Genomic DNA, 27,694 nt, shown 5'->3' with positions numbered 1-27,694 from the left:
AGCTCTGATTGGCTATGATGCACAGGTCTGCGTAGACTCTGGTCCTGGACGAGACAGATGTTTTTATTAGGATTTACTGCAGACAATTGTCAACATTTTTCACAAATGCATTAGTATACGTAATTCCCAAACCTTCTAACAATTTATGAAAATGTGAAAATGACCATATCGAAGTGCCAGCTTGTCAGAATTTCTTTCAAAAAGTGTCATTCTTCCTGGGGGTGTACATGAACATATTTTAATGATATTTCATGTTGCTAAAATGCTGTCAGTTCCACTTTAAACTGCAGTACATGGTAGATAGAAGTACGATACAGAATTTAGAGCACTGTGCGCTGAGACTTGGTCTTGCCTTCTCCCCCACTAAACCAGAGGCAAATTACAACATCCCTCACACGCATTGGTCTGCGTGCCATACGGGTGACCTCTCGCAGAGGTCAAGACAGGTCAGCTCAAACCTAGAATTATTAACTGATACAGGTCTCACTATCTGTGTGATCAGCATGCGAATAGCAGTCCCTACTGTGTTTAGCTATTCCTATACCACACTATTAGTACTAGAAAACCACCTCCTAACTACTCACCTATGACCTTGCTGGTAGAATTGCTGCTCATGGGAAGAAGTTGTGTATCTTAATTGCACTTTTCCTTAAAACAACCAACTCAAGGGGATTTTGTTATTCAGCTAATACATCTAATACAGTATATGCATTGTGTTTCACTGGTTCATATCCGGCTCGAAGGACCATCGCTTTTTCAGCATGAAACTTTGAAATTCTCACAGTTAAATATGTTGAATAAGTTGTGTATTTCTGAACAGGTAAATGGAGAGATATTTAAGGAAAATGTTAAGTTATTGAAGCAAGCTCCAAATAACATACTCGAAGACTAACTTTTAATGTCGAACGATCTTCTGCTCTCAGTGTGAATTTGATTCCAAGAGTCATATGGTCTGATGACATTTGCCTTTAATTATCTTAGAGATTTTTTATTTTACCTTTATTTAACTAGGCAAGTCAGTTAAGAACAAATTCTTATTTTCAATGACGGCCTAGGAACAGTGGGTTAACTGCCTGTTCAGGGGCAGAACGACAGTTTCAGCTCGAGGATTTGAACTTGCAACCTTTCGGTTACTAGTCCAACACTCTAACCACTAGGCTACGCTGCCGCCCCAGATGCAGTGGAGTCAGTATGGAGAGGTAGGCCACATGTTATAATATCAAAGAGATTAAAGTTCCTTCCTTAGAAACCTGAAAATCTATTAATTAACAACTTTTTTTTTTTATGGCAAATATCAATTTCAATCATTTATTTGCACGTTGTCTTTTCCTCCCAACATTTTTCCTTTCCAAATTTAAAGCAAGACGTCTCACTGGTTCTGAATAAGTACAACCTTGGCATGCTCGCAGTCCTCCCTTATCTTGCTTTAAAGAAGTGCAAATAAACTCTCAATTAGATTACATAAACTGTGAACAAGACTTAAAATGTCTTCCCTGCTGCTAGGAACAACAGTTAAAACGCTGAAACCACAAACCAATGTATGTTGGAAATAAAGCAGGAAACACCCATTGTACCCAGCATGTTCTCTCCATAGATTCTGAACAATAGAGCATTTGTTAGGTGTTGTTGTTTTTTACAGTAAGTACACTTGGGGAGTTCGAAGGGAAGGCAAGATAATTGGGAACGATTTTATATTGCCTCTGATTGTTGCAAATCTGCTGTCTGATCCATTGTGTCTGTACTGTGGTCAACATGATGGCCTGAAAAGTATGACAATCTATTTGTCTCCAAAACCCCTTTTCCTTTGTGGAAAAATGACCTGTTTTCGGGTCTCACCAATAGATGGTTCAATAAATTCCCACCAACAGGTTAACCACCAGTGCAGTATGAAGAGGCTATTTGATATTTGCTGGTGCCATATTTAAAAAGGGCAGTGTCTGAGGGAGTCCCAGTGGGGAGTAGCAGGCTTGAGGGTTTGACACTAATCCACGGTGATGTATCTGTTTAGTTAGATTCTCAGATGAGGTAGAGCGAACACACCGCACTCACTATCACTTTGCAGCACCTGCCATTTTATAAGCTGACAAATTGCATTTATGAGGCACTCCAACAGCTCATTTAAGAAGTGCGTGTGTGTGTGTGTTTGTGTGTGTGTTTCATATCCTTCTATTCTTGAGGAACACAATTCACACTAACGATAGGAGTCTTAATTTATTTCCATTCTTTCTTTTCCCAGGAAACCACAGTTGAGCTGACTATGGGTGGCAGTGGCACATCAAAGACATAGAGGCGCAATGATCTAGTCAGCATCTAATCTCCGGAAACTAAGGATTTAAGATGTCGTGACCATGGAAGCGTTTACAAACACTGAGACATTTCGCCATATTGCTGCAGTAGTAGGTATCATGTAGCAACCTTTATGCCAGAAGCTAGACTTGCACAACAGCAGTCCTATTTTACCACCTGAGGCTTGAAATTGCCCACTGCAACCTTCATCCTGTCCATATAAGAGCCTGCCTTAATTGCTCAAAAACAAACACTGTGGGTCAAAAGCAATGCATTTACATTAGAACACATGTCTACGGTAAGATATACTGTACAGTTTAGCCATGAGATTGAGCTAATTTCCGACAAAGACCACAGTACAGCCCTCCTTCTCCTCCTCATCCCTCCATCCCATTTCCATGACAGATTTGTGTACATTTGTGCTTCTCTGGAAGGCAAGGTGAAACATGGAAAAATGTTTCATTTAGCCGGCAGGTGGCTCAATTATCCTCTTCCCAGCAATTAGGCACAACACATCGTCATCTTCAAGGGCACCATGGACAAATCTGTTATCCTGCTTGTTTTCCAGCAGCGCTGAGCCTGTCAGACCATGGTTTCTACCATGGTTGGATCCACTGTATGCATATAGTGTGATTGTGGGGGGAGGGGGACAAAATGCTAGTTCTGTTGTTTACAAGTAAGCCTGCTGTACTGATTAAAAGACCTTTCGGTCCCACTTTACAAAAGTGTTGCAATTACTGGGGTATTTATTTGGTAGTTACATAGAGGTACAGTGTAATTACAATATAAAACTGTGCCTTCTTTTGTAACTAACACTTATCTACATAGGCATTGTAACAACTTTTCTCCAATAGACGTTCAACTGATTTGCTCATTCACCACCACAGTTAAGAAAGTATCACCTTCCCTTGCACCGCGCACTTTTGTCCTGCACTGTATCCGTGGCAGACAACATTTGGAGAGGGCATGAAGGTACGCAAGCCGTGTTTCTCAATATGTACAGTTAATGATGTGTTGTTTTCAGATTAGACTCGTCTAGTCAGAGAGGTGCCAGGGAAACAAGGTTGTTCTGTCTTTACAGGAACAAACAGAGGCCTTTTCACAAACAGATTAATTCAAATATGCAGCAATAGCCAGGGAGAGCAGACAGATTTAGGAAGGGTCACTGTATCACCTAATGAGCCTCAAACAAACTCCAAAATAAAATTGTTGCTTGGTCAACTTCTTGACCAAGCTTGCTAATTCAAGCCAAGTAGACCTACACAATAGCACTGATTATGAAAAGCAAAAAAGCACTTGCTACGACGTTGTTGTTTCGCAGTGTACCGAAAATCTCAGGTGATTGAGTTTTATCATACTTTATGTCTGCCAAAGGGCATGGAAATGGCCTCGTCCTGGCATGGAAGCTAGTGAAATGAGACTGACCTAATTGTATTGCCATTGATTGTTTCAACAGTCACTGTTCGTTTGACTGACAGTGACCTCATAGGTAATGATCATTTGTCCAAGGTAATGAAGAGATAGGATGCCTCGGAAATTACACCCTATTACCTATATAGTGAACTACTTGGTCAAAATAAGTGCACTACAGGTCAAGGAATAGGGAGACTGGTGAAAAGTAATTCACTATATGCTGTCATTTGAGATGCGGACTCAGGGATTTGTCTTTACCATCTGTAATCACCTGTTGCGTTTGAATGATGACAACTGTATAATCCTCCTATCGTTGTCATGTCATGCATGGCACATCCAGATCTGATCTGACATCAGTCTAGTAATGACCTGTCTTCCTCACTGTAAACCCAGAGGCTAGAAGCAAAGCCTCAGAGAGCGGCAGGTGTGGCCGACTGTTGCTCTGAAGCATCAGGTTGAAACACTTACAGTGTCCCCACAGACCTATTCAAAGGTTGGTAGAATCCTTGATATAACTCATTAGATTAACTTTAATGTCTGCTATAATGTCTGCTTTAATGTCTGCTATAATAAAACATCATGATCATAATTATCCATTGTCTCAATTCACATCAGACTAAAAATATGTGTCCTGTGGCTGTGGAGGGAATAGTGCCTAGGTAAAGAACAACAGTGTCCTGTGGCTGTGAAGGGAATAGTGCCTTGGTAAAGAACAACAGTGTCCTGTGGCTGTGAAGGGAATAGTGCCTTGGTAAAGAACAACAGTGTCCTGTGGCTGTGAAGGGAATAGTGCCTTGGTAAAGAACCACAGTGTCCTGTGGCTGTGTAGGGAATAGTGCCTTGGTAAAGAACCACAGTGTCCTGTGGCTGTGGAGGGAATAGTGCCTTGGTAAAGAACAACAGTGTCCTGTGGCTGTGTAGGGAATAGTGCCTTGGTAAAGAACCACAGTGTCCTGTGGCTGTGGAGGGAATAGTGCCTTGGTAAAGAACAACAGTGTCCTGTGGCTGTGAAGGGAATAGTGCCTTGGTAAAGAACCACAGTGTCCTGTGGCTGTGGAGGGAATAATGCCTTGGTAAAGAACAACAGTGTCCTGTGGCTGTGAAGGAAATAGTGCCTTGGTAAAGAACCACAGTGTCCTGTGGCTGTGGAGGGAATAGTGCCTTGGTAAAGAACAACAGTGTCCTGTGGCTGTGTAGGGAATAGTGCCTTGGTAAAGAACAACAGTGTCCTGTGGCTGTGAAGGGAATCATGCCTTGGTAAAGAACCACAGTGTCCTGTGGCTGTGAAGGGAATAGTGCCTTGGTAAAGAACAACAGTGTCCTGTGGCTGTGTAGGGAATAGTGCCTTGGTTAAGAACCACAGTGTCCTGTGGCTGTGGAGGGAATAGTGCCTTGGTAAAGAACAACAGTGTCCTGTGGCTGTGAAGGGAATAGTGCCTTGGTAAAGAACAAGTGTCCTGTGGCTGTGAAGGGAATAGTGCCTTGGTAAAGAACCACAGTGTCCTGTGGCTGTGGAGGGAATAGTGCCTTGGTAAAGAACAACAGTGTCCTGTGGCTGTGAAGGGAATCATGCCTTGGTAAAGAACCACAGTGTCCTGTGGCTGTGAAGGGAATAGTGCCTTGGTAAAGAACAACAGTGTCCTGTGGCTGTGTAGGGAATAGTGCCTTGGTTAAGAACCACAGTGTCCTGTGGCTGTGGAGGGAAAAGTGCCTTGGTAAAGAACAACAGTGTCCTGTGGCTGTGAAGGGAATAGTGCCTTGGTAAAGAACAACAGTCTCCTGTGGCTGTGGAGGGAATAGTGCCTTGGTAAAGAACAACAGTGTCCTTTGGCTGTGAAGGGAATAGTGCCTTGGTAAAGAACAAGTGTCCTGTGGCTGTGAAGGGAATAGTGCCTTGGTAAAGAACCACAGTGTCCTGTGGCTGTGAAGGGAATAGTGCCTTGGTAAAGAACAACAGTGTCCTGTGGCTGTGTAGGGAATAGTGCCTTGGTTAAGAACCACAGTGTCCTGTGGCTGTGGAGGGAATAGTGCCTTGGTAAAGAACAACAGTGTCCTGTGGCTGTGAAGGGAATCATGCCTTGGTAAAGAACAACAGTGTCCTCTGGTGGTTGTCATTTAAAAATCATGCACTGTTCTGGTCTAAGAGTTTACAGATGCAAAATTGCACATTATACACCTCTCTCTTTCTCTCCTTCTCTTACACACACACACACAGTCCTCTCTCTCTCACACACACACACACACAGTCCTCTCTCTCTCACACACACACACACACACACACACAATAGATGTGTGTTTTTCAAGGCCTAAACTGTCAATCACCCCTCCCCAGTATCATAGCTTAAGCTTCAACTTTAAAGCTGGTATTACAGGGGATACAGGGGATACATGCACTATTCAAATATTTAGCGACTCACTGTGTCTATGTATGGAATACTTGTGTTCTTTTATTCCAGCGCTTTCATGTGAATATCAAAGACATCAAAATAGAGTCCCATAAAGAAGTTATTGAGGTTACCACTGAAAATTACACACGCATATTTGTGTGTCATCAACAATGAGACATGGGACACAGCACTGCGTGTGTTTGTCTCCACACACACCAGCGCATTCACCTCACGTGGTGGTTTGAGTAGAATGGTCTCTCCTAACTGACTCTCTAATGTTTGCCTACCCATCTCAAGCATGTCAGCTGTCTTATCTTCTCCAGGATTATAAGATTGCCCTTGAATTTGTGGAGAACAGTGTTGGAAAATAAATGTTGGTGGGGGAGTGGTTACGATAGGGCAAAATTACGTGTTATCTTGGTTTGCCAATGAAATCATGACTTGTTTGATTTCTCTGGGTGAATGGAATAAGAGCTCCGTGAAGCAGGAGAGTTGAGTTTAGTTTAGTTAGTTTAGCTATTTCTTTTTACATCCTGCGTCACTCCATCAAGGGAAATAAAGTATTATTTCTAACAAAGATATCTACATATATTTCAGGATGTTGTGTATCCCTGGAAATAATCAGATTTCACGTAAACTTTAGTTTTGAAAACATAGCTTGTCCGAAAAAACTGATCTCTCGGCACAACGGGTTGGGTTAACTTTTTAAAACCATGTTTATATTTGTCTTATCTTCATTTCCCAAACAAAATTCAACACAAACACATAAAATATATATATATTTGAATAATTGTAAGCATATTTTAACACAGGCTTAAGACCTAACAAACACTTTGTACTTTTTTTAACAACACTTTTAACATAGGCCCTGTTGTTACCTCATATCCCAGCAACAATGCCTTGCATTATGCCTGGGAAGAAAACATTTCAATTTGCTCAACCATTGGCTCAACTTACCCCAAGACAAACATTTAGACTATATTAGCCCACATAGCTCATATTGAAGTTTATACAGACACCAACTGATGTATAGAATAATCTTGATATTATGTACTTTGGTTTAGTTAGACACAAGCATCATGAAACCTCTAACACAATAAATTAATTTGACTGGACCTAATTTGCTTACCCCTTTTTTCATGTGGTTTCTTACTTCACAGACTCCATGAAATGATGACCTCTTCTTAAATATTTGGTCAACTGATTAACTTGCTATGCTGCCTAAAAAACAAGTGTGGCTCAACTTACCCCACTCTCTCCTATAAACATTGAAAGTAAACCATTTCTCTCATGGTTGAAGTCACAGGAGTCACCAACTAACAACAACTATGCCTTGAATCACATTGTAAAGCCACATTCTGCCGTGTTCCCCCAACTCCTCCAGTTCCCCCAACAGCCTGCATTTTTCTTGAAGGCTGGGACAAACACGCCTCATTCAACTCATTGAGGGCTTGATGATTAGTCGACAAGTTGAACGAGGTGTGCTTGTCTAGGGCTACAACACAAATGTGTGCTGCTGGGGGAACTGGAGGACTGGAGTTTGGAAACACTGGCCTATTGTACTGTATGACAGACATACAAGAACATATTTTCAGGCCCTTTCCCTCACCCATCCCCTTTCCACCAATCAGAATCATTATGCTCCGTCCCACATTTTTCTTTTTTTCCCTGACAATAACACGTTTATCTCTCACCTAAAAACCTTCTACTCTACTTTCATTAAAAAGGCCAGTGTCCTCTAGCTGCATTACTCAGGAGCTAACGAGTTAGGGATAATTAAGAAGCCAAGCTCAATAATGGGGAGAGGAGCAGTAATGCCAGGGTAATTGAGGCATGTGTGTGTGTGTGTCTGTGTCTGTGTGTGTTGTTACCATTGCTGTGAGGGGCAGCTCATGAGAAAGATAAGAGCGGCATCACCACAGTCAGTTCAGGGTGAAATGCCACATTCGATGACTGTCGTTCACTAAGTCATTATGCTGATAAAGATTGCAAAACGTTGTGTGCGGTTTAGTGTATGTGCAATAAAATGTATATTTGAAAATGTAGAGGAATTGAATGAATGCAGACACAGACAGTCCAAGTATATGAATGAATACGTATCTATTTGTAAGGTAAAGGTGAAAGATGAAGGGTGAGAGAGGGTGTCTGAGGGTGATAGAGAAGGAGGGCTGTTATGAGACATTCATGTTATTGTGTAAGGTACCCATTGTGGAAGGTATTCAAATGTACACACTATTTCAAGCCAAAAAGAGGTGTAAAAGAAATGGTGACCTTACGCCATGTTGATCCAACCCCTCTTCAATCGTGACACGATTCGTATACAGAGAAAGAGTCCTTCCTATCCTGTGTCAGGGAAAACAAGAGACAGTATTAACAAAAACAGCATTAGTGTATGTTGTTACTACTCTTCAAGGTTATTGAGCCCAAGACAACTATAGGTCAGAGGTTATACCTTGTTCCCAGCAACAGTCCAGCCACCCAGTCTAGCCCAGCCACGCTGATAAAGGTTATGACATTTAGGACGATCTATGGGACAAAGAAGGAAACGTGAGGCCATGTTGAACTGTTCTTCTGATACACAGCAGTTTATCAGTAAAGTGTTCTATATGTATGCATGAAGCTACGATCGAAGTACTCACATTGAAGGTCTCTCTCGAAGGCCTCTCACCAAAGGCCCACAGTACAAGAGACAACCCACTTGAGGAATATCTCATGGAACAGAAGCAGGGCATACCACATGATGGATGGATAAGTCTCTACTAACATGGATATATCTCGACTAAAAGGTGCCATAGTCCTCTCCTGGTGTCTTACCTCAGGGCTGAAGTCTTACCTGAGAGATGTTCATACAACACATTTATCAATCCACCACTTAGCTTAAAAATCAATCATTATACTGATTTGAGGTTGAACAGACAAAATAGTTGTGTTACAATTTCTATTTCCTGACTGACTTGCTGTCTCTGCTCCAAGCCCTGTTTTATCCAATGAAATGCCAGTAGGTGAGTGACATTTAAGCAGTGTTATTTGGGGACTGTGTGTCAGGGAAAAGGGCAGGCCAGGTGGATTGATTGTCCAGGGCAGGGGGTGGTAAAGGTGTTGGAGTGAGTGGGTTTCATTAAGGTCTGGTAAATCTCGGAGAAAAACAAAGACATTGTATCCCTATGCCATTCACAAGGACTATCTCCTATACCAGGGGTACTCAACTACTATTTGAGAAGGTCCGTTCACGCAAATTTCCTAGGAGGTCCGGATGGATATTGTCATTTATCGGCGAAGAAACAAACTACCACCCTGCAACCCCAAACTGTTTCAACTTTTTACAACCCTCTTGTTGGCGGTGAAAACATTTTGCAGATTTAAAGCATATTTCCTGCAATTCTACACAATTTGCAATGGGGTGGACAGAAAATGTTGCCTTTTCAAATGTAATTTCTTGCAATTCTACACATTTTTCCATGTCTTATTTGAGTTCATATACCTGAGTAACTCAATAAACTCAATGGGGGCCCCCTGGGGGTCGAGGCCCCTGCCCACGTAATGTGGCCATGATAACTTCAAGATTTAGATATATGGTTAGCCTAACTTACCTACCTAGCTAATATGGGCTAATTGATCAACTGGACATGTCTGACAGGTTATAAATAGCTCTCCAAGGTCTGTCAGTGAATGACATAACAAGAGGAAAACTGTCCATGCACGAGCAAAATAATAAATAATAATAAATACAATTTTAAAAAGTCTGGACCCGCGGTCTGTATTGACCCTGTCCTGGATCCAGATCACTGTCTGCCAGTTGCGTATGGCTGCCCTTCACCATTCAATACCTGTATAACGTCCATACACACAACATACAATTCTGTACCTATACCATTCATAAGGAGACTTGTATACCATTCTACCTGTAAACCATTCATACGGACTGTACCGTTATTGACCTATCTACCATTCATGCGGACACTCTCCGGTTCAATTCTATACCTGTATAGTATACCATTCATAAAGACTATACCTTTCTGTGCTTATATATTGTTTAATAACATGTCTCATGTAACATTCTGTACCTGTACCATTGACAGTGACCATATGAATCTCACAGTCTTTCCTATCATCAACTGTAGGAATTCAGTGCAGATACCCATGACAGCTAGTTAATAGGTAGGACAGACAACAGTTACGACTACTTCTCTGCTTGTGATTTCTAATTATAACAACTTGATGGCTGGGCAGGACAGGAATAAGCAAATATGATTGAATGTGCCTCAGAAAGGTAAAAGACATCCATCTTCCAATACGCAGCTTTTTTAAGATGAGATCAATAAAACTATAAAACACTGCCTAACATTTAAATGGCCTCATTTGCAGGCCTTCTGTAAGGGAGAAAACAACTGATATTGACATACAGGAAACTCTGAGTAATGGTTATGTTGAGGGTTCTATTTTATTTATGGACTGATGGAGGCAGGAATATATGATGAGTGGTTCTGTATGCGTCCCACAGTTTTAGATAAACTTTGCAACAACTTTTCAGTCCAGTATTTTTTAGTGGCGCTAAATAAAACCCATGTGTTTAAATGGCAGTTACATAGACATAGGCAGTTACATAGACATAGACAGTTACATAGACAGTTACAAATACATGAACAGGGTTATGGGACATGTTACATAGTCCTAAGCAGTTTCAAATCGCAACTAGGATGCTGTATACAGACAGCATCCTAGTTGAGCATTGTTCCTGTACCTGCCATCCGAAATTAATTACAGCCTTATGTGTGTGGACATATGTCGAAGAAGCGAGTGTTTTCCAGTTAAAAAATGACAATACTAGGCTAACCGTAAGAATGGAAGACCCTGGATAAAATCTGTTTTTAAATGTTTTTGAGATTATAGATATGCCTTTCTCGACAGGAATCTTAATTTTTTGTTCAACTGTACACTTTTATTAACCTTGTACAAACACCCGGAGGTTTTGCGAGATTACATTCGGTTTCGTGACACGGATACAGCTAACCATTTACAATGAATTCAGAAAGTATTCAGACCCCTTGACTTTTTCCACATTTTGTTACGTTACAGACTTATTCTAAAATGTATTAAAAATAAAACTAGGCATCAGACGCTAGGCATCAGAACGATACGCATCTGTATACAACATCCTAGACGCAATCCGAACGTAAGTCCTATGATGCAACTTTCATGTAACATCAGAGTTTTGTGGACCACTTTATATAAGTTTTTCTATATGACCTTAACCTTCATGTATTTCATCTGATGAAGAGGTACAAGAAGGAGGAACAAATCTGTCAGGAGTAGAAAGCAAGGCACAACTTTTCAACTAGGGAAGAGCCTAAGTGGATACCTGAGCTGGCAAGGTGAAAAACCTATCGACGTGCTGTTGAGCAAAGCACTTCACAGTAATTTGCTCCAGGGGTGCCATGCAACTATGGCCGACCCTGTATAACAACACATTTCAAAGCACCTATCCAGTGTGTGACAATTAAAAAAAAAAGATTTGAATAAACTAACAACTTTACAAATCTTTGATTCAAATGGTAGACTTTGCTGCCATCATGTGGATGGTAGAAAAACCTTTTGAATACCTTTTACATGTTCAATGCACAAATGTAACCCATAACTGAATGTTAATCAGATGTTTAGATTAGTCCTTCCGTTGACTGTCATATGGAAAGTATAAAGTTCACATAATCTGCACCAGTCTGGAAAAGCATGACTTGACAAAAGCCATGATGGCTACGGCAATGTGGCCACAAACTCTTGGTACAGTTTCAATAGTCCAACTTGCTCAAACTCCCTTTGTAGCTCCTCGAGGGACAAAAACTCTTTGATTTCAAAAGATGAGATCCTGTGAATGAGAGAAGAAACACATTGAGGGATGATAGAGTGAGGAGCAGTACATGAAATCAAGGACTGATTACAATGAGTTCTTGAACACATTGCCAGAGACCTTTATAATGCCCAAATGTACAATTGCAAAATGCCCACGTTATGACACAAATTCATATAGAAAAGCTGAGGAAATCCTTAACCGTTTGAGGTCTGAGACTTGGGTTTCACAAAGAACTCTCATCATCTTCTCTTTGCATCTCTTTCCTGATGAATCCACATCTACTTTCACAGTTCTCTGGAGATGGATGTATTCCTACAGAGGGAAAACAAACATTGGATTTGGCTTGTAAATATAATGACCTGTGAAACCAGCAGTTAATTAATACTGTTCAAGTACAAGTTTAGCATGGGTAGTAGTTATTCCTGGTTGGCAAATGATGGAGGCAGGGTAATAATGATCAATAAATGTATTGTATGATGTTGCAATAATTAAGGTGCCAAGTCAACATGTCCCAACACTGTTTGTCTGAATTATATTTTCCAACTTTCATATTCAGTACAACTTTCTGTACATGCACAGTTAATTACTGAACAAAGGAAAAGTGAAAAACAACAGACATTTTGTGGAATGACATACATACTATGCTTTTTCGGTCATTATATTTGATTCAGATGAAGTATGAACACCACATCTTTAAAGAAGTGGATTAGGCCTAAAACATAACATATTTATGGAGGGGAGTGAATTTGGACAGTGAAGCTACCATTTGTTATTTGTCTCTATAATCCAGCATTTTAGATGTGAGATAAGATGTTTTACATTAGGTGACAGTATAGAATGTCACCTTTTGGGGGTATTTTCATACATACACTCCCTTATGTATTTATTTGGACAGTAATACTAAAACTTTAAATTTGAGATCAAACGTTTTATATGAGGTGGCAGTATACAATGTTACCATCTATTTGAGGGTATTTTAATACATATGTTTTACCGTTTGGAAATTAAAGCACTTTATGTATCTAGTCCAGCCATTTGAAGGTGTCAGAAGAATTCATTTTACTCAATGTTTAGCATTTAGTCCCATATTCCTAGCACGCAATGACTACATCAAGCTTGTGACTCTACAAACTTGTTGGATGCATTTGCAGTTTGTTTTAGTTGTGTTTCAGATTATGTTGTGCCCAATAGAAATTAATGGTAAATAATGTAGTGTTATTTTGGAGTCAATTTTATTGTTAATAAGAATATAATTTGTTTCTGAACACTTCTACATGAATGTGGATGCTACCATGATTACAGATAATCCTGACTACTTTGATAAACTATAAACTAATTTGTTCAAATACTTATGACTTCTTCAGAAGGGGGGGCCTAGATACATAAAGTGCATTCATTTCTAAATGGTAAAACAGATATGTATGAAAATACCCTTAAATAAAGGTGACATTCTGTACTGTCGCCTCACATGAAACATTTCATCTCAAATCCAAAATGCTGAAGTATAGAACAAAATGTAACATATGGAAGGGAGTGTACATGACATCATTATATCCAACATATCGTGAGGGTTTACATACACCTGAGCCAAATACATTTAAACTCAGTTTTTCACAATTCCTGACATTTATTCCTCAGAAAAATTCCATGCCTTAGTTCAGTTAGGATCACCACTTTATTTTAAGAATGTGAAATGTCAGAATAACAGTAGAGAGAATAATTTATTTCAGCTTTCATTTCTTTCATCACATTCCCAGTGGGTCAGAAGTTTACATACAATCAATTAGTATTTGTTAGCATTGCCTTTAAATTGTTTAACTTGGGTCAAACGTGTCGGGTAGCCTTCCACAAGCTTCCCACAATAAGTTGGGTGAATTTTGGCCCAGTCCTCCTGACAGAGCTGGTGTAACTGAGTCAGGTTTGTAAGCCTCCTTGCTCGCACATGCCTTTTCAGTTCTGCCTACATTTTCCATAGGATTGAGGTCAGGGCTCTGTGATGGCCACTCCAATACCTTGATTTTGTCCTAAAGCCATTTTGCCACAACTTTGGAAATATGCTTGATATCATTGTCCATTTGGAAGACCCATTTGCGACCAAGCTTTAACTTGACTTCTTGACTAATGTCTTGAGATGTTGCTTCAATGCATCCACATAATTTTCCTACCTCATGACGCCATATATTTTGTGAAGTCCACCAGTCCCTCCTGCAGCAAAGCACCCCCACAACATGATGCTGCCACACCCGTGCTTCATGGTTGGGATGGTGTGCTTCAAGGTTGTGATGGTGTTCTTCGGCTTGCAAGCCTCCCCCTTTTTCCTCCAAACATAACGATGGTCATTATGGCCAAACAGTTATATTTTTGTTTCATCAGACCACAGGACATTTCTCCAAAAAGTACGATCTTTGTCCCCATGTGCAGTTGCAAACTGTAGTCTGGGTTTTTTATGGCGGTTTTGGAGCAGTGGCTTCTTCCTTGCTGAGAGGCCTTTCAGGTTGTCGATATAAGACTACTTTTACTTTAGATATAGATACTTTTGTACCTGTTTCCTCCAGCATCTTCACAAGGTCCTTTGCTGTTCTTCTGGGATTGATTTACATTTTTCGCACCAATGTATGTTCATCTCTAGGACGGCTGCGTGGTGGCATAGTGTTTATACTGGCGTACTATTGTTTGTACAGATGAACGTGGTACCTTCAAGGATGAAACAGACTTGTGGAGGTCTACAATTTTCTTTGCTGATTTCTTTTGATTTTCCCATGATGTCAAGCAAAGAGGCACTGAGTTTGAAGGTAGGCCTTGAAATACATCCACAGGTACACAGGTACAGCTTCTAAAGCCATGACATAACTTTCTGGAATTTTCCAAGCTGTTTAAAGGCACAGTCAATCTACTGTATGTAAACTTCTGACCCACTGGAATTGTGATACAGTGAATTATAACTACATGTCCTAATCGACTATAGTTTGTTAACAAGAAATTGGTGGAGTGGTTGAAAAACAAGTTTTAATGACTCCAACCTAAGTGTATGTAAACTTCCGACTTCCACTGTACATCATATTCATTATTTATCATGTGTTATAGCTGATCTGAAGAGACGTCATTGCATCAGTTAAAGTCTAAACTCTATCTAAACTCTACACTACCTTGATACTCCTCCTTGCGCCTTGCAGTAGGACCAATATCAACTTCCCCAAGAACAGCCTTCCGGTGAGCCCCAAATCCGTGCTCCACTTTTCAATTGCCTTTATATATTTTGTTTTGGACCTCATATGGTCTATTAGAAAAAGAGCTATCCACGTCTCCTCCTCACCACCCTCCTCTTGCACCTCCACCAGGGACTGGTCATTTAAAGTAAGTTCAATGAAGTTCTGTTGGAGCCACAGCAGTAGTTCATGAACCATGGGGTCTGGCTCCAGTGCGGAGGCCTTTTCCAGCAGACTCTGCTTGATGTGTTGGCATTGTTTCCTGGAGAGCTGTTTAGAGCTGACACTTATTTTTGGGACACAGTGGGGGTACTCTGTTGGCAGCTGGAAGAGGAGACTCAAAAGAGTTCTCTCACTGGGGGCTGCTTCCACCTCCATCTGGATGCGGAATACAAGTCCCTTTTCTGCTGTGAAAACACTAACATGTTCAAGTAACTCATAAAACGTCACACCACATATAAAATACTACTAGCTATACATAGCTAGCATCTAGGCTAGCCAGCTTGCTAACATTAAGTAAAAACTCTAGCTACAGTGTACATAATGTATTGTGGAATTGCCAACTCCAAGTACCTTAACTCCACAATGATTTCATCCACGGGGTTGAGCGCAGACTAGTTTGGGAAATTAGCCGCCGACACGCATGCAGTCGATACCTCAAAATGTACATTCTTAAACCCTTACAGTGTACCTATTCTTGTTTTTACATGCCTTTGTTTTATAAAAAAAGTATGGATTTCAGCAAACAATCAAAAACAACCACCGACCGTTTCCTTGTTGAGATTTGCACCGAGTTGCCATCGGTGATTGTATTTGACTAGCATTTTATTTAAAAGTATAGATTTCAGCAAACAAAAAAAAGCATGCAACAGAAGACAAACATAGGGACAAGGTAAGGGTTTAAGAAAATACATTTTTGAAGGGTTCCCCAACTGGCAGCTTGCGGGGTGATTTTATTTGGCCTCCGAAGAATTTAGCAAATAAATAATATTTTAATTGTTGGACGAGTGATTTTAATTTTGGAAATCTGATCCATAGTATTCCCACGCTTAAGAGTGATATATGTTCAGTGGCCAGTTTATTAGGTACACCACCCCATTCACAAAAATGTTTTTGCTTCTACAGACAGTGAGTCATGTGGCCATGGCTTGCTGTATTAAGCAGGCAGACTGGGATCGCAGCACGTTACAATGTGCAAAACAAGCAAATTTGAGTGTGGTACGATCATTGGTGCCAGGTGCGCAGGTTCGAGTATCTCAGAAACAGCCAGCCTCCTGGCCTTTTCAGGCATGATAAGTGTCTAGGGTTTACAGAGAATGGTGCAACAAACTAAAAACATCCAGTCAGCAGCAGTCTTGTTGTCAAAAAACAGCTCGTTGGTGATTGGTCGAAAGAGAATGAGACACTGGGCTCCACTCCTATCTGCTAAAAACAAGAAGAAGTGGATCCAGTGGGCATACAACCACCAATACTGGACAATTGAGGAGGGGAACCTGCCTGGTCCGACAAATCCTGGTTCCTGTTGCGTCATGCTTATGGCAGTCAGGATTTGGAGTAAAAAGCATGAGTCCATGGCTCTATCTTGCCTGCTGTCAACGGTACAGGATGGTGGCAGTGGTGGTGTAATGGTGTGGGAAATGTTTTCTGGGCACATGGTAGATTCCTTGATACCAATTGAGCAACATATCCATGCCACAAATAATTCAGGCTGTTCTGGAGCCAAAGCAGTGTCCTACCCAGTTCTAGATGAGTGTACCTAATAAACTGGCCAATGAGTGTATGCAATCATATACAAAATGTAAGCAGGGTTAGAAATTATGTTTTAAATCAAATAAAGTACACAACATGTGTAGTCTAACTGTTGAAACACTTACTTTGGGAACCTTCCCAACAATGCTGAGAAACAAAATAGATAAATAATAGAAAGGTAAAACACGTAATAATAAATACACATTGAGTAACAATAAACGTGCCTATATACAAGTGGAACCAGTCAAATAGTATACCTGTTTCGGCTTCTTAACGTCAATTTGTAGCCTACAAATAATTTGTAATGATATTCTGGGCTCGACGTCTGAATCGAGTCGATGATCCCCGGCATAGCGATTCTAAGGAGTCGGAGTTTCATTTAAAAAAAAGGATCATCTGCGCCCAACTCCGTGGATGAAATCATCGTGGAGTTGAGTTACTAGGCAAATCATGGTGTAGAGAAACAGCTAGCTAGCTCAACAATTTACCTGATTTCTCAAGTAGCTCAAATTCGTCCTTTTCACAGTATATTGCTGATAAAACGGACATTTCATCCAATGCCAGCTCAGACATTTCAAATAACAATTGTCATTTAAAATATCTCAAAAGAAATCGGTGCTTCTTTCACTCATTTTGTAAACAAATGTACGCGTTAAATGTGTGCTTGTTGTTTATGTCCGATGTACTTCAAGTCCCTATTTTTAGTTCCACCCGTATCCAGACAAGAAACTATGGTCAAGAGAGCGGATTTAATTGTAGTGTAGCTAGCTAGTTCAACTTGTAAATAAAACTACACTACATGACCAAAAGTATGTGGATACCTGCTCGTCAAACATCTCATTCCAAAATCATGGGCATTAATATGGAGTTGGTCCCCCCTTTTCTGCTATAACAGCCTCCACTCTTCTGAGAAGAATTTCAACTAGAATCTGTTGAAACATTTCTGCGGGGACTTGCTTCCATTCAGCCACAAGAGCATTAGTGAGGTTGGGCACGGATGTTGGGCGATTAGGCCTGGCTCGCAGTCTGTGTTCCAATTTATCCCGAAGGTGTTAGATGGGGTTGAGGTCAGGGCTCTGTGCAGGGCAGTCAAGTTCTTCCACACCGTTCTCGACAAACCATTTCAGTATGGACCTCGCTTTGTACACAGGGGCATTGTCATGCTGAGCTTGAACTATTGCCACAAAGTTGGAAGCACAGAATCGTCTAGAAAGTATGATGTAATGTTAAGATTGCCCTTCACTGGAACAAAGAGGCCTAGCCCGAACCATGAAAAACAGCCCGAGACCATTATTCCTCTTTTACCAAATGTTAAAGTTGGCACTATCCATCCGGGCAGGTAGCGTTCTCCTGGCATCCACCAAACCAAGATTTGTCCATCGGACTGCCAGATGGTGAAGCATTATTCATCACTCCAGAGAACGCGTTTTCACTGCTCCAGTCCAATGGCGGCGCGCTTTACACCACTCCAGACAACGCTAGGCATTGCTCATGGTGATTTTAGGCTCATGTGCGGTTAATCTGACATATAAACCCATTTCATTAAGCTCCCAACTAACAGTTATTGTGTTGACGTTGCTTCTAGAGGCAGTTTGGAACTCGGTAGTGAGTGTTGCAACCGAGGGCCGACGATTTTTACACACTACGTGCGTCCTGCACTAATCGGTCCTGTTCTGTGAGATTGTGTAGCATACTGGTCCTGTTGTGAGCTTGTGGCCTACCGTTGTTGCTCCTATATTTTTCCACTTCACCACAACAGCACTTACAGTTGACCGGGGCAGAAATTTTACAAACTGACTTGTTAGAAAGGTGGTATCCTATGACGGTGCCACATTGAAAGTCACTGAGCTCTTCAGTAAGGCCAATGTTTGGTTGGGGAGATTGCATGTGTGCTCTATTTTATACACCTGTGAGAAACGGGTGTGGCTGAAATCCCCCCTGTTGGGTCAAAAGGGAAATAAAAGTTATTAGTTTTTCCCTCTTTGCTAGCAACATCGGTAAACAGTGTCCTCCGCCCCCGCCTGCCGAACACATGCCATTGTTAACAGAACTGCGGGAAATAGTGGGCGAAGGACACTTATCGGTGTGTACTAGCTTTAGCTAGATACCGTTGTCGCTCCCAGAATCTTCTTCTTCTGTGGGGTTTATCGACAGTTGGCATCCAACGTTATGGTGCATTACCGCCATCTATCGTAGTGGAGTGACAGTTAAAAAACGGACCAATACAAGTATAGAGGGGTACCTGCAGATGCAAGAATGCCCACATGCAGGAATGCCCGGAATTTCGAAGCTGCAGTTGCACCCTTCTCAATTGTACCGAAAAACGGTTAATTACTCAGAGCGTCATTATCTGTTCACATTACACATTAATCACATCTGATGGTCAACAATAAATAGCAGCGTGCGATTTTCAGATAGACAGTTTATCTCTAGTTTTCATCTATACACTGTGGCGCACTGGTAAAGCCTCGATTACATTTTCAGTCGTTGGCTTCAGTAGCCTATAGTCAGTTGGAATACCAAGTCCACATATCATGCTTGCCTTTTTGCCTTCAAGTTTACTATTTCAAAAACTGAATCTGTTATTTAAGATGCTTAAGACAGAAGCTTATACTATACTAAATAAAACAAATAATTTGCCCTGAATTTAACTAAATTATGATTTTAAAAAAGGCAACTGTGTGATACATTGAAAATCAAGCCAAAGAATACACATTAACCTGTTTTATCTGAGACAATACATTATCAATTTGTCTTCATTGAGAGTCCATTCCAAATGGTTTCTTCCATTGACCTGGGAGTTGATGCATTTAGTCATTGGGACACTTTAAATACATGCTACAAACCCACAAATACAGTAGCCCTCCCTTTAACTTAAAACAACACCATACAAACATGCCTTTAAACATAATACGGGATACAAATAGCAAACAGTTCCATTTTATCAACTTAGGAGAAAAGATTCACCAAAGAAAAGCCACCAATTAGTATGTCCTCCCAAACAAACAATTTTTACAGTGAGTAAATATACATGTGATTGCGTGTGTGGACTCAAAGTCAATCAAAACAGTTCACTTCAAGCAATGAAGCCAATCTAGCTGTCAATTAAAAGTTGAGTTATTAGCAGAGTGCCAGAGTCTGGTCAATAAAAACATTAGTACTCCCTCAAATCAATGAATGAGAACATAGAGACAGTATTCAACCCTGTGAATCTTAAGTGGTAGTAGATAGCCTTGTCCCAGATCTGTACGCGATTTAGCCAACTTCTGACTATCATTGAATGGCATGACATCATACAGATCTGGGGTCAGGCTATTAGTGTGGGGAGTGTTGGGGTTTAAGAGGAGGTCCAGCGCCACCAGGCCACTCTCATACGGTCCCACACGGCGCTGAGGGAGTCAAAGGCAGGACGCACGTCCAGGATGGTAAAGTTCTGCTTATTGATCTCACCGCCGTCGTAATAGTCAATCACATAGCGCACCTCCTTTCCACAGCGGTCTACGATCCAGTCGTGCCTGTCAAATGGTAAGCCATACCTGCAAACACAAAATCCGGTCATATATGGCCACCCCACATATGCTCTCTCTAATTCTCTCTTTTTTTCTCTCTCTCTCGGAGGACCTGAGCCCTAGGACCATCCCCCAGGACTACCTGACATGATGACTCCTTGCTGTCCCCAGTCCATCTGACTGTGTTGCTGCTCCAGTTTCAACTGTTCTGCCTTATTATTATACGACCATGCTGGTCATTTATGAACATTTGAACATCTTGGCCATGTTCTGTTATAATCTCCACCCGGCACAGCCAGAAGAGGACTGGCCACCCCACATAGACTGGTTCCTCTCTAGGTTTCTTCCTAGGTTTTGGCCTTTCTAGGGAGTTTTTCCTAGCCACCGTGCTTCTACACCTGCATTGCTTGCTGTTTGGGGTTTTAGGCTGGGTTTCTGTACAGCACTTTGAGATATCAGCTGATGTACGAAGGGCTATATAAATAAATTTGATTTGATTTGATATGATATGATCTAGTGTATCACAAATTGAAACAACCAGAAAGAGTGCTAGTGGTACTTCTTGGGCTAGGTCTATGTCAAGAAAATGTATATATTTTTGCATGCAAACTCAGCAAAAAAAGAAACGTCCTCTCACTGTCAACTGCGTTTATTTTCAGCAAACCTAACATGTGTATATATTTTTATGAACATAAGGAGATTCACCAACTGAGACATAAACTGAACAAGTTTCACAGACATGTGACTAACAGAAATGGAATAATGTGTCCCTGAACAAAGGGGGGGGTCAAAATCAAAAGGTAACAGTCAGTATCTGGTGTGGCCACCAGCTGCATTAAGTACTGCAGTGCATCTCCTCCTCATGGACTGCACCAGATTTGCCTGTTCTTGCTGTGAGATGTTACCCCACTCTTCAACCAAGGCACCTGCAAGTTCCCAGACATTTCTGGGGGGAATGGCCCTAGCCCTCACCCTCCGAACCAACAGGTCCCAGATGTACTCAATGGGATTGAGATTCGGGCTCTTCGCTGGCCATGGCAGAACACTGACATTCCTTTCTTGCAGGAAATCACGCACAGAACGAGCAGTATGGCTTATGGCATTGTCATGCTGGAGGGTCATGTCAGGATGAGCCTGCAGGAAGGGTACCACATGAGGGAGGAGGATGTCTTCCCTGCACTGATATTGCCTGCAATGACAACAAGCTCAGTCCGATGATGCTGTGACACACTGCCCCAAACCATGACAGACCCTCCACCTCCAAATCGATCCCGCCCCAGAGTACAGGCCTCGGTGTAACGCTCATTCCTTCAACGATAAACGCAAATCCGACCATCACCCCTGGTGAGACAAAATCGCGACTCGTCAGTGAAGAGCACTTTTTGCCAGTCCCGTCTGGTCCAGCAACGGTGGGTTTTGCCCATAGGCGACGTTGTTTCCGGTGATGTCTGGTGAGGACCTGCCTTACAACAGGCCTACAAGCCCTCAGTCCAGGCTCTCTCAGCCTATTGTGGACAGTCTGAGCACTGATGGAGGGATTGTGCGTTCCTGGTGTAACTCGGCAGTTGTTGTTGCCATCCTGTACCTGTCCTGCAGGTATGATGCTCGAATGTACCGATCCTGTGCAGGTGTTGTTACACATGATCTGCCACTGCGAGGATGATCAGCTGTCCGTCCTGTCTCCCTGTAGCGCTCACAGTACAGGCATTGCAATGTAATGCCCTGGCCACATCTGCAGTCCTCATGTGCCTAAGGCACGTTCACACAGATGAGCAGGGACGCTGGGCATCTTTCTTTTGGTGTTTTTCAGAGTCAGTAGAAAGGTCTCTTTAGTGTCCTAAGTTTTCATAACTGTGACCTTAATTGCCTACCGTCTGTAAGCTGTTAGTGTCTTAACGACCGTTCCACAGGTGCATGTTCATTAATTGTTTATGGTTCATTGAACAAGCGTGGGAAACAGTGTTTAAACCCTTTAAAATTAAGATATGTGAAGTTATTTGGATTTTTACGAATTATCTTTGAAAGACAGGATCCTGAAAAGGGGAGGATTCTTTTTTTGCTGAATTTATGTAACTTCCATGCAGAACTGTTTACACCAAAAACTCACCCCATCCAGTGGCGAAATCTGGCTCTAGGAGTGAATTCTTTTGCTTTGCCTCCAAACCGTAACAGGGAGGGTCCGCATGGACATTCCCTAGAAAGAAAGAAATTAAATACAATTCACATATCTTGTATGGCACACATATCATGACATGCACTGGTCGTTCAGGAGTAATTTGAAGCGTCAGTAAAGTGCTTATTAAAGTGCTGTGATTATTATTATTGACGCTGCTGGTCATCTATGAACATTTTAACATCTTGGCCAGGTTCTGTTATAATCTTCAACCGGCACAGCCAGAAGAGGACTAGCCACCCCTCATAGCCTGGTTCCTCTCTAGATTTCTTCCTAGGTTCCTGCCTTTCTAGGGAGTTTTTCCTAGCCACCGTGCTTCTACACCTGTACTGCTTGCTGTTTGGGGTTTTAGGCTGGGTTTCTGTACAGCACATTGAGATATCAGCTGATGTAAGAAGGGCTTTACAAATAAATTTGATTGATTGATTGAAGTGCGCTCAACCTTACATGGTATTGTACCAGAGTCTGAGATGTTGATTGGTTACTCACTTCTTATGGAATTGTTCCCATTTGAGGATCTCCTGCCATGCCTGGTCATTGTTCTGGTTGTGAATCTTGATGATGTTTGTCATGTCTTTTTGACCTAGATCTTCATCCTTCCAGTGCCATCTGTGAAACAATTTTAATGAGTCAGTACACAACAGTAGAAACCCTAAACCCAAGCCCATAGAGATATAACTATAGGTTCTATCAATTCAATACATTCTATCTCAATGCCCAAGCCATATCTCTTCAGTGTTCTGATTGGTCGACTGACCCTTTCCTCAGCATGGCATTCCAGAACATCTGTTCCGAGGGGTAGACCCAGTTCTGATCTGTACCACCCCGGGGGATCTGGGACTCCTCTCTGTTCACTGACAGATCAAAGGGCTGACCTGGGGCAGGCTGCTGATTGGGTGGCGGCATCTGGATAAAGATAAATAACAAAACATAACGATGAGATGTAGTCTTCAGGGTTTTAAGTCTCATCAATATATGCTGTAGTGTCATCTATCTCCTAATTGACTTGGTTTGATTCGATTTTAGCCTATTAGACAACCAGTTCCTGGGTTATGAAAAAAGAGAGGTACACTAAACAACATTTAGTACATCAGTTTATATAAAAACTCTGTAACACTTTACTTTAGTGTTCCTATCACAGCGTAATTATAGTTGTAGGAGTAACAAGCATTGTAATTACATAGTAGTAAGAATTATACACAGTGCATGTAAAAGTATTTTAGCTGCTTTGCGTACCATGTTTGCTATATCGATGTCAGACACAAATTTCTCTCTGTTGGCTGCTTTCATGGGGCACTCCACAAACTCGTATGCCCGATCCTGATGTGTTGGCCCTGCCTGGTCTGAAGCTGGGGCTGTTGGGGGGGCCGTGCTCTCAACCTGGGCCGGGGTGGACGCCTTGTGCATGGGACACTCTGGTGGTGGTAATGGTGCACCTGAGAGGAAAGGTCAAAATACATTAGTACAATGAAAAACAATATCTGCTTTGTTATTGCTATGCAAGGTGTGATAGCTGATGGGGTTATGGGTATACATTGCAGACAACAGAGAACCAATAGACAAACACAAACAGTATCAACCTGACACAGCTGAAGAGACTTACTTGGTTTGGTCTCCTTTTGCATGGGGCATCCCTGGGTTGGTGAGCCAGCATAGGGGTGAGCGACCACAAAGCCCTCTGCTTTAACTGTTGAACCAGACATGGGATCCATTCTGCCTGACAAGTTAGTCACTGGATAGGTCTACACCCCAGACCTGTCAGTGATAAAACAGATATTAACGTTAAGAAAGAAGAAATGTGTAAAGGGTCATGAATTCCTGCTATGCCTCATAGCTAGCTCATCCCACGTCTAGCCTGTTAATTAACCAGTCATACAGCTAATGGTCAAAGATTTAAACAACAGCACCCCTAGCTTGTCATTTCCATATGTCTGTAACTCATGACAGTTGTCCTAAATAGGATATTACAGTAACTGTTGAAATTAACATTGCAACAGCAGCGATTATGTAAATATCACGACCTTGCATGCACTCTGGACCATATCAGCTGCCGGATACCGTAGCCGTAGGACTCCCATCCCATGCTGGTTTGAAATTCGTTTAGAAATGACTAATTTCATGACTAAACTCGTTGCCTATTTCTTGAAATATATAAAGTAAAACAAACGATTTTACTATGGATTAATCTAGTAAATATAAACCTGTTACCTTGATGAAGGTAGCCCGTCTATGCTGAAATGTCGTGAAAGTTAGCAAACACTACACACCCACAATGCATTGGGGGAATGTTCTGGTTACTTTTGGGGCAATCTCAATTGCTCCACTTCGCGTCCTCTCCAATGAGGTATAAACCGGGATTCCTATGAGTTGTAGCCGCAATGGCGATTCCCATTCCTAAACTGTCACATACGCTACAATGGCACAGATATAAAGATGAGTCCTGTGTCTATCTCTATGGGTATAACGAACAAAGAACGGTCCACTCGACTCTCTTCAAAACCATTTGCAGAAGGTCAGAAGGAGATACCTAGACAGCCTTGTCACAATTTACCCATGATACATCACGATTTTGATGCTCGTGTTCGAGAGCATCAAAACCAAAGAGTTTTTAAACCAATTTCCGGACACGCTTACGAAACAGACCAAGCAGACTAGGCCGGGGGTTGAGAAGTCAATTGGAGAAGTTATTTTTTTCCCCATAGTTGTTCATTTTCTCTCGAAAGGCACCACCTAAATTCGAGCCAATGTCTTAAGAACTTAAAAATGTTATTACTCCAACCTCTTGAAAGTGACAAACTGACTCGTTTTCATTTTCGTTAAAAAAACAAGTATTTGATTTGACAGCGTGCACACGCGCAGTTCGGCGCGAGAGACACGTTAGTACGACCGAGTTTAGCTATCCAACGTCGCCATGACCGCACACAATGGGAATGTCTAGTGGAGAAGCAGTTTCTGCCTATCTTCATACTGTACTGTCTTTGTTCGATAGCATCAAAACCGTGATGTATACTTGATAAATTATGACAGACGTGAATGATCTAGAAATAATATTGAGTAGTCATTTAGGATGCAAGGTGATTTGTAGATCAATCAGTCTCAACTCACCTTTATCCCATTTAATCCCATCATTTTTCAGTTACGACCAGAAATCTGATCCTTTTATTCTCTGTCACCAACGCACAAGATGACCAGTTCTTATAGCCTTCAGCCGTACCCTTATCCTACTCCTCTGGTGATGTAGAGTTTAACCCAGGCCCTTTAGCCCCCAGTTCCACTCCTATTCCCCAGGCTCTATCATTTGTTGACTTCTGTAACCGTAAAAGCCTTGGTTTCATGCATGTTAACATCAGAAGCCTCCTCCCTAAGTTTTTTCTTCTTCACGGCTTTAGCACACTCCACCAACCCTGATGTCCTAGATGTGTCTGAAACTTGGCTTAGGAAGACCACCAAAAATTGTGCAATTTTTAACTGCCAAAGGGGGTGGAGTTCTGTCATGCTATCAAGGTCTGTGCCCAAAGAGTTTAAGTACTACTTTTAAAACTCCACCTTTCCAGAAATAAGTCTCTCACCGTTGCCACTTGTTACAGACACACCCCAGCTGCGCCCTGGGCACCATATGTTAATTAACTGCCCCCCATTTATCTTCCGAGTTTGTACTGTTCGGTGACCTAAACTGGGATATGCTTAACACCCCGGCCGTCCTACAATCTAAACTAGATGCCCTCAATTTCACCCAAATTATCATGGAACCTACCAGGTACAACCCAAATCTGTAAACTAGGGCACCCTCATAGATATCATCCTGACCAACCTGCCCTCTAAATATACCTCTGCTGTCTTCAACCAGGATCTCAGCGATCACTGCCTCATTGCCTGCGTCCATAATGGGTCCGTGGTCAAATGACCACCCCTCATCACAGTCAAACGCTCCCTAAAACACTTCAGCGAGCAGGCCTTTCTAATCGACCTGGCCCAGGTATCCTGGAAAGATATTGACCTCATTCTGTCAGTAGAGGATGCCTGGTTAGTCTTTAAAAGTACTTTCCTCACCATCTTAAATAAGCATGCCCCGTTCAAAAAATGTAGAACAGATATAACCCTTGGTTCACTCCAGACCTGACTGCCCTTGACCAGCACAAAAACATCCTGTGGCATACTGCATTAGCATCGAATAGCCCCCACGATATGCACCTTTTCAGGAAAGTTAGGAACCAATATACACAGGCATTTAGGAAAACAAAGGCTAGCTTTTTCAAACAGAAATATGCATCCTGTAGCACAAACTCCAAAAAGTTCTGGGACACTGTAAAGTCCATGGAGAATAAGAGCACCTCCTCCCAGCTGCCCACTGCACTGAGGCTAGGAAACACTGTCACCACCGATAAATCTACAATAATCGAGAATTTCAACAAGCATTTTTCTACGGCTGGCCATGCTTTCCACCTGGCTACCCCTATCCCGGACAGCAGCTCTGCACCCCCCACAGCAACTTACCCGAACCTCCCCCATTTCTCCATCACCCAAATCCAGATAGCTGATGTTCTGAAAGAGCTGCAAAATCAGGACACCTACAAATTAGCTGGGCTAGACAATCTCTTTCTAAAATTATCCATTGCAATTGTTGCAACCCATATTACTAGCCTGTTCAACCTCTCTTTCGTATCGTCTGAGATCCCCAAAGATTGGAAAGCTGCCGCGATCATTCCCCTCTTCAAAGGGGGAGACACTCTAGACCCAAACTGCTACAGACCTATATCTATCCTACCCTGCCTTTCTAAGGTATTCGAAAGCCAAGTTAACAAACAGATCACCGACCATTTCGAATCCCACGTACCTTCTCTGCTATGCAGTCTGGTGTCCGAGCTGGTCATGGGTGCACCTCAGCCACGCTCAAGATCCTAAATGATATCATAACCGCCATCGACAAAAGACAATAATGTGCAGCCGTATTCATCGACCTGGCCAAGGCTTTCGACTGTCAACCACCGCATTCTTAACGTCAGACTCAACAGCCTTGGTTTCTCAAATGACTGCCTCGCCTGGTTCACCAACAACTTCTCAGACAGAGTTCAGTGTGTCAAATCGGAGGGCCTGTTGTCCAGACCTCTGGCAGTCTCTATGGG

General features: G+C 41.9%; 2 protein-coding genes across 5 annotated transcripts; both read right to left on the bottom strand.

The window, feature by feature from the left end:
* Positions 1–10,508: 10,508 nt before the first annotated feature.
* rwdd3 (RWD domain containing 3) lies at positions 10,509–19,026 on the bottom strand. Of its 2 annotated transcripts, none has more exons than XM_020463585.2 (4): positions 17,378–19,026; positions 15,081–15,547; positions 12,134–12,246; positions 10,509–11,949 (listed from the first exon to the last, which is right to left on the bottom strand). In XM_020463585.2, exons 1-4 carry the CDS (start codon positions 17,460–17,462, stop codon positions 11,838–11,840), a joined length of 777 nt encoding a protein of 258 aa, XP_020319174.1. In that variant the 5' UTR covers positions 17,463–19,026; the 3' UTR covers positions 10,509–11,837. The 2 variants fall into 2 exon arrangements, with proteins under 2 accessions (XP_020319174.1, XP_020319175.1); XM_020463586.2 differs by having other exon boundaries at positions 15,081–15,544; positions 17,378–17,876.
* A 268-nt stretch (positions 19,027–19,294) lies between these two features.
* LOC109872048 (cytochrome c-type heme lyase) lies at positions 19,295–26,007 on the bottom strand. 3 transcript variants are annotated; one of them, XM_020463134.2, is made up of 7 exons: positions 25,677–26,007; positions 24,175–24,326; positions 23,808–24,007; positions 23,329–23,477; positions 23,061–23,180; positions 22,506–22,592; positions 19,295–20,425 (listed from the first exon to the last, which is right to left on the bottom strand). In XM_020463134.2, the coding sequence occupies exons 2-7, from the start codon at positions 24,281–24,283 to the stop codon at positions 20,227–20,229; spliced, it is 864 nt and encodes a 287-aa protein (XP_020318723.1). In that variant the 5' UTR covers positions 24,284–24,326; positions 25,677–26,007; the 3' UTR covers positions 19,295–20,226. The 3 variants fall into 3 exon arrangements, with proteins under 3 accessions (XP_020318723.1, XP_020318722.1, XP_020318724.1); XM_020463133.2 differs by lacking the exon at positions 25,677–26,007 and adding an exon at positions 24,780–25,146; XM_020463135.2 differs by lacking the exon at positions 25,677–26,007 and adding an exon at positions 24,593–25,129.
* Positions 26,008–27,694: the final 1,687 nt, after the last annotated feature.

This window comes from Oncorhynchus kisutch, linkage group LG27 (assembly GCF_002021735.2).
Source record: "Oncorhynchus kisutch isolate 150728-3 linkage group LG27, Okis_V2, whole genome shotgun sequence".
Lineage (NCBI taxonomy): Eukaryota > Metazoa > Chordata > Actinopteri > Salmoniformes > Salmonidae > Oncorhynchus > Oncorhynchus kisutch.
The sequence above is the reverse complement of the archived record's forward strand: the minus strand, read 5'-3'. Positions and strand labels throughout refer to the sequence as shown.